Raw genomic sequence first — 10,807 nt, 5'->3', positions numbered from 1 at the left:
CTGGAGAATCTCCGCCCCGCGCAAGGAAGCACGTGATCTACAGGCCCCGCCCCGCGCGCTGAAATGAGCCCGGTCCTTGCGGCGGTCACATGGTCCACCGCGCCATGGGAGCCCCGCCCCTCGACTAGCAATAGTCCCGCCCCTCGGCGGACTGTAGCCCCGCCCCCTTCCCTGCCACATGATTCACCGCGCTGGCGGCAGCCTCGCCCCGCCTCTCGACGGACTATAGCCCCGCCCCCTCCCCGCGCGGCAGTGGTCGTCACGTGTTCCGCGCCGTGTTGAAGGTCAGGCTTGGGCGGGAGCGGCGCTGGCGGGACGATGACCAAGAGGGCGAGTCCGTTCGGTGATGGTGCGCCGCTGCAGTGGAAGATCTACGTGACCCAGCGGGAGCTGAGCGAGGGCGTGTTCGGGGAGAAGTACAAGCGGGAGGTGTACGGTGAGTGGTGGGGGTGGAAGGGTGCTGGTGAGGGTGGAGGGCCCTGGTAGGGTTGGCCTGGGCCTGGGGGAGGGTCGACGCTCCCTGCCTCGACTGCACCCCCTCCAACTACTCGCTGAAGGAGGGAGGCTGCAAACTCTCTGCCCATTGCCAGCTGAGGGAAAATCTGCATACTTTTGGAGAGGGTGCAGAGCAGGTTTACCAGATGCTGCCTGGATTTACAGGGAAAAGTTGGACAGACTTCTGAGTGCTGGGGGTTGAGGAGGGAATTTGATGGAAGTATATACATTTCTGAGAAGTATAAATAGATAGGGTACACAGTTTGCACCTTTTCCTCCAGGATGGAAAAATCTAATACTAGAAGACATCGTTTTTTTATTGTCATGTGTACTGAGGTACATTGAAAAGTTTTATTGTTGTGTTCTATCTTGTCAGTGAAAAGACCATACATGACTACAGTGTGCAGATGCAGGATAAAGGGTGTGTTGTTTAATATAAGATAAATGGCAATACGGTAGCGCAGCGGTAGAGTTGCTGCTTTACAGCGAATGCAGCGCCGGAGACGCAGGTTCGATCCTGACTACGGGTGCTGCACTGTAAGGAGTTTGTACGTTCTCCCCGTGACCTGCGTGGGTTTTCTCCGAGATCTTCGGTTTCCTCCCACACTCCAAAGACGTACAGGTATGTAGGTTAATTGGCTGGGTAAATGTAAAAAAAATTGTCCCTAGTGGGTGTAGGATAGTGTTAATGTACGGGGATCACTGGGCGGCACGGACTTGGAGGGCCGAAAAGGCCTGTTTCCGGCTGTAGATATATGATGATATGATATAATCTGAGAGCCTCTAATGAGGTAGATGGTAGCTCAAGGCCACACTCATAGGATGATTATGGTGCCTGATAACTGCTGGGAAGAAACTCCCTGAAACTGGAGGTATTTGTTTTCACACTTCTGTATTTCTTGCCTGATGGGAGAGGGGAGAAGAGGGAGTGACTGGGGTGAGACTGGTCCTTGATTACACTGGCCTTGTTGAGACAGTGTGGTGTTGATTGAGTCAATGGAAAGGAGGTAGGTTTGTGATTGGATGCAACGTTTAAAGGAGATGTGTGGGGCAATTTTTTTTACACAGGGTGGTATGCCTGGAATATAGTGGTGGAGGCAGGTATGATAGTGTTTAAAAGACTCAGATAGGCATGTTTAGAGGTACATAAGAGATGGTTGGCATCATGTTTGACATGGACATTGTAGGCTGAAGGGCCTGTTCTTGTGCTGTACTGCTCGATGTTCCTCTAATGGGAGAGTTGAAGAATTTGTGATGAGGCTGCTCCTGCTTCTACTTGTTTTTACCTTTAAAATAGTGTATTTGGGGCATCACAGTGGTACAGTTGTTGCCTTGCGGTGCCAGAGACCTGGGTTTCACCCTGACCACTGGTGTGTCTATATGGAATTTGTGGGCTCTCCCTCTGAGTTTTCTCTAGGTGCTCTGGTTTCCTCTCATTCTAAAGATGTGAAGGTTAATTGACCTCTGCAAATTGTCCTTATTGTGTAGGATAGAACTAGTGCATGAGTGATCTCTGGTCAGTGTGGACTCGGTGGGCTTCAAGGGCTTCTTTGCATACTGTATCTGTGAACTAATATAAGTCTTCAACAGTTGGGCAGTGCACATGTGCAGTCAGAGATAGAAATGTTATTGAGTCTGTTTCCTACCTGAAGGGTTTTGAATGTCTGAACTAAATCATCTTGACAATTGAGTAGCTGTTTTGTATTGTGAAATTCAACTTCAAATGTCCTAACTTTTTTATTTTCAGAAAAAACCAAGAGCTTGTTGTTCAATGGAGCCCAGGCTTATATGGGAGTCATGTGGACTGGTAAGATGGATAAGAATTATACAATGGATTCCATGCAAGCTGAGGATAACTGCAGAAAAGCACCTGACAACTTGTGTAATGGTGTTGAAGAACAGGACTTGCTCTGTGGGCAGACCTTTCTAGGACAAAATGGACAACTTCTAAGGGGTTTGTCATATTTGCATAAATGTAAGTTCACTTGCTTTAAATTACAATTTGTGTTGAATGTTTCTGCACTTTATTGGGTTCATAATTTAGTCATTTTGAATTGATTGATGTCAACAGCTGTTTAAAATGTTTTTATATTTGCAGTTTTATGGTGATTTATAGGTATACAAGCCAGTAATTCTAATGCATGCTGTAACCCAAGTCAAAAGGCTACTTATCCAAAGTCTTTAGCATCTTGAGCAAAAATCTAGGCTGCCATATAATTTTGCTGAAAGTTGTTTTTGGGTGAGGCTTTGAACATCAGTGATTTTACCTCTGCTGTGACTAGCAAGCTTGCAGATGTTGTCAAAATTGGTATTGTTAATGAAAATAGTCCTGTGTTGCAGGATAATGTTGACTAGTTGGCAAGATGGTAGAGCACGGCCAGATGGAATTTACTCCTTGTAAATGGGTAAAGTATTTTGGAAGGTCAAATGAGGGTAGGGCATGCACAACAAATGGTGGGGTCGTGAGAGTGAAGGAATAGAGCTTTGAAATACAGATGGTGATGGCACAGTGGCTGAAGTGACATTTGGAAAATTTTGCTTTCATTTATCCCTCCATCCACAACATTAAAAGCAACTAAAATTGTAATTTCTGGGCACTGATGTAGATATTTAAGTGGCTGCATTTCAAAAGGGATGTTTAAGACTTGCATTTTATGCATTTTCAAGAGTTTAATCAATTTTAAAGTTCAATGTGTGATACACTGAAGAATTTGGTTTGAGTAGAAACAAGGAATTGTAGGTGCTGGTTGCTAATTGATCACGGGTTTTTTTTCAATAACTTAATCGGCTGAAAACTGAAATGAATAGTATAACTAATATCCAGCCTTATTCTGATACCAGGTCACTTTGTTCATTCACTACTGACACTTGGGGTGTGGGAAATCTGAGCATTGCGCTCACAAAGTTGCTTTCTTTTGAAATGTCTGCCTGCATGGGGATTGCACTGCTGGAATTACTTGGCATTATATATTTGTAATAACTTATAATGAGCTGATTTGGTAGTATGGCAATATTTTGGTGAATTGCTGATCTTATTAAACTGTATGTAGTCTTAATGTAGCTTTCCAAGCCATAGTATTCCTCATTCCTCTAAGTTGGGATACCCAGTGAGTTTGGTTAAATTGAAGGCCAGTAATATTTCTCTTCCTCTCCCCCCCCCCCCCCCCAATCCATTTGTGATCATACTGTGGCTTGTTGGTTTCTACTGCTGCTAACTGTTGATTGGGAGGCATGACTGATCATCTATTCTTGTATTTTTACAATTATGGTGGATCCTTCATTGACTAATCTTAGACCAGAACAGTGAATTCCAGAATTTCAAAGCTGTTACAAAATTCAATTTTGTTTCTGCAAAAATAACTACACTAGCTTTTATTGGAAATGATTACTTTGGTTTGTCCTAAAATGCTAATTTTTGTTTGCATAGCATCAATCAAGCCACCAGTCACAAACTGTTTCATCTGTCTGAAGCCATCCAATTTCAAAGAACCATGTTCAAGATGTAACCACTTGCTATGCCAAGATTGCACCAAAATGTGTGACAACTGCACAAAGAATTTCTGTTCCATATGTTCAGTTGCTGAGTAAGTAACATATTTTCTTTGATTTCTGTACTTGGCTTGTGGTTTGCAACCTTGCAAACTCTGTGTTCCAACTTAACCAGCATCCTTTTATATATTTAATATTTGAACCAATGTTTTTAAATGTCAGTTAGATTCTCCCATATTTTAATCTGCCTTTTTTTGAGGTTGTGGGAGATAAATTCAATTTCAAGTTTCTATACCTTAACTGACTCATTGCTGGATATTGAAATAATGGGTGAAATTAGGCTGGAGGTATATTGTCAGTGGATTCTGCCTGAAGAAAGTTTAATGGGCCAAATGGTCTCCCACTGTGGACTTGTAGCATCCAGCTAGGCTTCAATGGCAAGCAGCCTTGGGCAGTGCATTGTTAACATCTGCCCTCCAGGATCTAATGGCCTTCTGGTCAAAAATTTTGATTTCAAATGCTAAGAATTCCCATTTGTGTGAATATGGATTCTGATCCTCTTTCCAGGCCATACTGAATTAGACTTGGAGGAATACCCACTTCTATACCTCTCCTTGACTGCCCTGCCGCTCAACTTCCATTTCGAGTCCACTGTAAAGACAGGGCAATGTTATCCTGGGTATTGTATTCTGGCTTCTTTCCCAGTTGCTTTCCAGAGATTAATGATTTGCAGACACTCCATTCCTTTCTTACTTCGTAGTAGTAAAGAATTCAACCTGCAGAGTGAATATTACTAATGATTTGCTACTTCTCATTTTGCTACACAAGGACTTGCATAAAATGCATTTTTGTGGTTGGATGAGGTATTTATTATTGTGAGCCTATAAACTGAACAGTCTGATGTTGCTAATGTTAATTAATGTTGCTCTTGTACTAACGTAATTTCATTCCCCTTTCAGTGATGAAGTTGAAGATAAAGTGTTCTGCTGTGACTGTATCTCGTGAAAGCAACTCCGTGGAAGATTTAGAGATTGATTTGTATAGGAAAGTTTTTGCATTGAAGTGTGATTTCCACTTGTGTGTACACATGGAAGAAATTCTACACTGTAATATACTATTTTAATTGTGTATTTGTATAATAAAACTTTTTTAACTGTTTTGCAAAACTTTGCTGTTACTCGAGTACATTCATCTCCAACACAAATAACAATAGAAGTATTCGTCACCTTTTATTTGGACAAGGTGGTAGTTTTCTAATTTAGCAAATCCATTGGTTGTGAAGATAAGCTCTTAACCCTGCATGCCTGAGAATTTTGTGCAAGACTGACAGATTTCCTGTACTATTAGATGTATTGTAATTAATATTCACCACTTTTTATCCATTAGAGTGTTGCTGGAAATGTAGTGTAAGTTTCAAGGCAGTGTGGGAGCCTGGGGCCTGGTGATATTTGAGGGGGACTTCGAGGATTTGTGAACAATTCAGTAGTTAAAACAATTAAGTTTTACTGTAGTCTGTTTTTAAAACATGAGAATTTTCTTAATTGAAGAATGGGAGGTTTGGATCTTGGTGCTGGGTAGTTGTTGAAATGTTGTTCTAACTCTTAGCAATTACTTCAGTCTTGCTTGAATCTACAAGATGACTGAATAATTTCTTGATGCAGAAATCAAGTACTGAATAGAATTTGAGATGGATGGGTGGAGTGGGTAGAGATCTGCCTTTCCACCCTTTCTGTGCAAGCACAGGATCTGCCATTTCTTCATCCTGCTCCAGGTAGTTGTAACGCTGAGCTTCAGGGCCGTTGATTTAGATTTGTTCTGGCCTTTTTATTGCAGGTAGCAATTAGAGGATTTAATGAAATAAATGAAATTATAATAATTTCAATTGAATAAAATAATAAATTATAGTACTAACTCTTGTGCCTTCTGCTTAAATGTCCCATATATGGTTGTGTATGCAAGGCGTAATGTGACTACTTGTAGATACTAGAGAAGAAACAGCGCTGGAGTAACTGGGTCAAGCTGCATCCTGAGAACATGGATGAGTGACATTTGGAGTCGGGATGCTTCTGACAAAAGGGTCCCAACCCAAAATGTCACCCATCCATGATCTTCAGAGATGCTGAATTTTCCAGCACTGTTATAAACCAGCATCTGCAGTTCTTTGTTTCTACTGGTAGATCCTATCCTGACTTTCACTTTAGTGTTTGACGAAGGATGATGGTTTGTGTCAGGTGCATAGATGATATATGCTGAATGAAGCACTAGATGAATCTTTTCCCATGTTGAAGACCCAGGGAGTTTGGATTACAGGTACAAAAGTGCAACGATTGCAATGTAATAGTAGACTTCACCGAGATGGTACACAGAGTCGCCACGTTTCTGGTGCCCACAAAGTTTCAACGTTCTTAGAGTGCAGTCATGGTCCTAAAGGCCTGTTGTCCTGGCAGCACAGATCCTCTCCATCTGCCGCCATCTTGAAGAAGGATGTAGGAAATAAGTGTTTTTTCAAACTGAGTTTTCTCAGATATTTCACAAATATTTATCTTCCTTCTCTCCAGACATGCTGCCTGTCCCACAGAGTTGATCCAGGATTTTGTGTATTTTCAGTTTAAACCAGCATTTGCAGTTCCTTCCCAAACTATTTGTTTTCTTCAGGCTGTGCTTTCTTGCCACTAGGGTGCAGTATTAAACTGCAAGACTGCCTGGACCCACATTAGGATTAAAACATTGGTACACAGTTTAAAGCAAACTCGTTAATGCCTTTTGACCTGGCTGTTAAATATCGTAGCCAATGGCACTACAATTTTGGGTGTTTGGTCCAATCTACAGGTATCGGGAGAGGTGGTTGGGGTTTTTGTACAGTTCTTAACAGGATTAAGGAGACTACCCAGATTTGTTTAGTGATATTGACTACTCAGCTCTGTCACTTTATTGTCATCTGTACTAATAGAATGTTGCAACATATTTAACTTTTGGTGTATAAATCCAAATTTATTTTCTAATGTTTATTGGTCTAAATTTGTACGCTTAAAGTTTTGATCATTACAAAAATCAGGCATTGAATCTGGTAGAACCAGATTTTTTAGTATATGAATTGTCAATTCCATCAATGCTCTGATTTTAACCTAGATTGATTTGTCACTGTGACATCCCTGCATTCAGTGTAGCAATAGCATAAAGGTGACCAGAAGAATCTTACCATTTTAGACCTTGAGTGAGATTAAGACGCCATCCTTTTGAACTTGCTATTCATCCATGTTCTTTCACTTACTCTCTGCTGTTAAATGCTCTACCCTAGATAACCATGTGTAATGGAATATCTGCACAGAAAATGCTTCATTAGCTCTAACCTATGTATCAGCTTTCCTTTGGTTGTGCTGTCAATGAAGTCAGCAGCTGTTTTAGCTGTGAAGACAGCCCAACTTGTTATCTTTAGTTTTATTTCTCATTTAGAATCAACAAAATTGCAAACCAACTCTTTGAAAGAAAGGTGGTATGGGGAAGGGTTGTGAATGAGGTGCCCGCAAGGCAGTTTTATTATAGATGTAGCAAATAAGGATAGTAATAGATGTGTTTTAAAATTATTTTCTCCCTTAATTCCACATAAAGATCATTCATTGCCCATATGCTGCCTTATCAGCAACTTGGCTACAAAGCAGTTTTACTTGTGGATCATCGATCCCAAAGTATGATGGAACATTCACAAATATTGCATTCCACAAAGTGGAATTGTGACCTGTAATTGGATCTTCCTCCCTTCGTCTTAAGGAAGAGAAATTGTACATCTCAAAATTCTGAAAACATGAAATCAAAAACAAGGATAGAAATAAGCGGGTAAAATAATGTCTACCTTGAGCTAGTTTTGGGTCTGTTTTTAATGTGCAGATTGATGCTAAAAAGATATATGCATCAGTTAAGTGGTAAACAAGGAACTGCAGATGTTGGTTTACACCAAAGATAGACAAAATGCCGGAGTAACTCAGCAGGTCAGGCAGCATCTCTGGAGAAAAAGGATAGGTGGTGTTTCAGATGGGGACCCTTCTTCAGACTATATTCAGTCTGAAGGGTCCTGACCTGAGACGTCACTTATCCATTTTCTCCAGAGCCGCTCCCTGACCCACTGAGTTACTCTAGCACTTTGTGTCTTATCTTCAGTAAAGTGGTGCTTATTTCAATTGTCACAATTTTGGAAAGGCCCAATTCAGAATATGGTTTCAACCTTTACTTTTACCTCAAAACTGATTAAAATATTGGAGGTTTGGCCTTTATAATCGTAATCACCAAGATTACCTATGTCACCTTCTGAACGTAGTATTACAGTTTGTCTCGGTCTGTTACTTTCACAATTAACTATTTATAAACTCTCCAGGTTGCTTTTCCAATTGCAATAGTGGATCCATCCAGCTGTCAGACATAATCCTGATTCAGATCCATTCCCTTTCACCCATTGAGTGTTACCTTGCTGATCTGGTTTGGCAGCAGCTGTTCCAATTCCTTTAAGTCTTAACTGCATACAACCTCTGGCCTGCAAATCTGCCGTTTCTCCTTCAACTTTGACCCATATGTGAATACATTGACTTCACTATTGGTTGATAATGCATTTGGACCTTTTTGACCTGAATTCTGAAAATGCCTCCCTCAATCTCTACTCTCACTCTTTTAACCTTTATAAGCCAAAGTTTTAACTGTACATCATTATCAAAATCTGAATCTCGCGTCCCAAGAAGCAAATGTTATAAACCTGAAAGTTTTGAAACTACTTCTCTAACTTTAAAAACAAAATTAAATAAAGACTGCTGAAATTGTAAGTTCTTTTTGCAAAAATTAAGAGAAATCTACAAAAACAATTTAATCTAGCAAAGAATTGTGAATGTTGGAAAACAAATCAAATGCAGGAAATAATCAGTAACATTTGTGGAGTTTGGGATATCTGATTAAAACTTGTTAAAGTATTAAACTATTTCACCACAGATGCTGCCAACCCTGAGTTTTCCCAGCTCTTTCTGTACAGTTCAATAAAGTGTATGATTTCTAATATTGTAAGACTATTTTGATTAATGCTAAACATGCAGTAATGCACCTTGTTGTAAACACCAATGTGCAGAGATGCTTTACTAACTACAAGAATATCCTTGAATATATTTTAAAACAACACTTTACGAGAAGACCAGATTTTATTGATATTAATCTTCCAAAAGATAGTTTCATTTAATATTGATTACTGGTCACTTGTTTCTACTCTTTTGTAATCCTTGCATCTAAAACAACAAACAAATATTTGGCATTTTAGTGTACAGTAGTTACCAGGATGAATGGAATGTCATTTTATTAACAGCAGTCTTTATTTGTGGACGTCTTTGCATTCCTTTTTATTTTGATTAGTCCTTCCCCATATAATTACTTAAGTATTTTGTAATTTCCTACAGCCTCTTTTGTGAATATATTCTTCATATGGGTTTAATCTTGGGACATTGATTTTATAATTTTTTTTAATAAAGGGTGGGACACATTTAAACCACAGTCTAATGAGTAAATGCATTAAACTTCAATAAATGATTTGCTTAGCGCACTGCAAACAATTGCTGCTCAAATTTGAGTTCAATTTTTATTTTTCAGCACTCTAGAAGTAATTCAGCTTATTGCACAATGATTGCTTTTGACAAATGTAGTGAGGATTTGTTTTAAAATATTGATGGAGCAACGGTTTTAGTGAAATAAACAATTTCCCTAAAAATCTGAGCAGCAGCCACAAGGCAGCAGACTGTCACAGCATCATGAACATAAAACAGCCATAATTTTTCATTCAATGTCTAAAATAGCCTCTTTTGTGAATATATTCTACTTTGTATGGGTTTGATCTTGAGACATTGATTTTAATGATTTTTTTTGTAATGGCAGGGTTATTTTTAAACCACAATGGATGTAATAGATTAATGTATTAACATTTAATTTAATAAATGATTTGTGCGTGGATTTAAAATATTTTAAAACACTACATTAGGATAGAGATGTATCTGACCTTAAAATGCAGAACAATGCTTTTATCTTCCTATAAACTAATGTGACATTTTGAAACAAGCTTTTGTTGGTGTATTCACCAGACGGTTGAATAATGGTTGCAGAATAATTGACCTTTGCAGCTTATCTTTAAATTTGTAGATGTTTTGGGACATGCTAGCTTGTTCTCTTTAAAATTCACTTGTTCCTTATAAAAGTCAAAGATTTTTAGAATTGGGACTTGCAATCTGTTGCTTGGGGACTCGAGCCTGTCACATCCACGATTAGCAGATGCAGTGACAGCTGACACATGTTCCCACTTCTGCAAGACAAAGAATGATTCAATCTGTCAGTCATTCACAACTGCTTTTATGCAGAGTTTCTGAACATGTCTAGACCCATGAAATATTTTGTGTCTCTGGATAAGAAAGAAAACGTGGCTAGTTCCCAGTATATTCTCTGGGCCAGTTTTGTTTCAGTGAGTACAAACGCAGCAAGCAATCCAAGGCCTCTGACCTTTATTCACCAAGGTGGATGTGTGCATCACTCATTTACAGCAGGGATGCTGCCAACCTTCAGACCACTCGAGCTATACAACCGGTTTGTAGTTTTTCTTGACTCCTCAATTTAATAAATCCCATGAGAGGAGAACAAAGTTGACTATTTGATATAATTAATATGGTTGTGAGTGAACCAGCAGAGTACTGCATAGAATAGAACATATTTATTGTTAAAAAAAAATGGATGGCAGTAACTTGTTGCTTGCAGAATGACTGCCTTCAATTTATTAGAATTAAGGGTTAGTGAACTTCCAGTATTTCTGGAA

General features: G+C 39.5%; 1 protein-coding gene across 1 annotated transcript; it reads left to right on the top strand.

Annotated features, from left to right (window-relative positions):
• The first annotated feature begins 204 nt into the window (after positions 1-204).
• Positions 205-5,143, top strand: siva1 (SIVA1, apoptosis-inducing factor). The gene is made up of 4 exons (XM_078407146.1): positions 205-436; positions 2,243-2,470; positions 3,923-4,079; positions 4,944-5,143. The coding sequence occupies exons 1-4, from the start codon at positions 319-321 to the stop codon at positions 4,987-4,989; spliced, it is 549 nt and encodes a 182-aa protein (XP_078263272.1). The 5' UTR covers positions 205-318; the 3' UTR covers positions 4,990-5,143.
• The last annotated feature ends 5,664 nt before the right edge of the window (positions 5,144-10,807 follow it).

This window comes from Rhinoraja longicauda, chromosome 10 (assembly GCF_053455715.1).
Source record: "Rhinoraja longicauda isolate Sanriku21f chromosome 10, sRhiLon1.1, whole genome shotgun sequence".
In the NCBI taxonomy this organism is placed as follows: Eukaryota; Metazoa; Chordata; class Chondrichthyes; order Rajiformes; family Arhynchobatidae; genus Rhinoraja; species Rhinoraja longicauda.
This window is presented reverse-complemented; position numbering and strand designations above follow the sequence as displayed.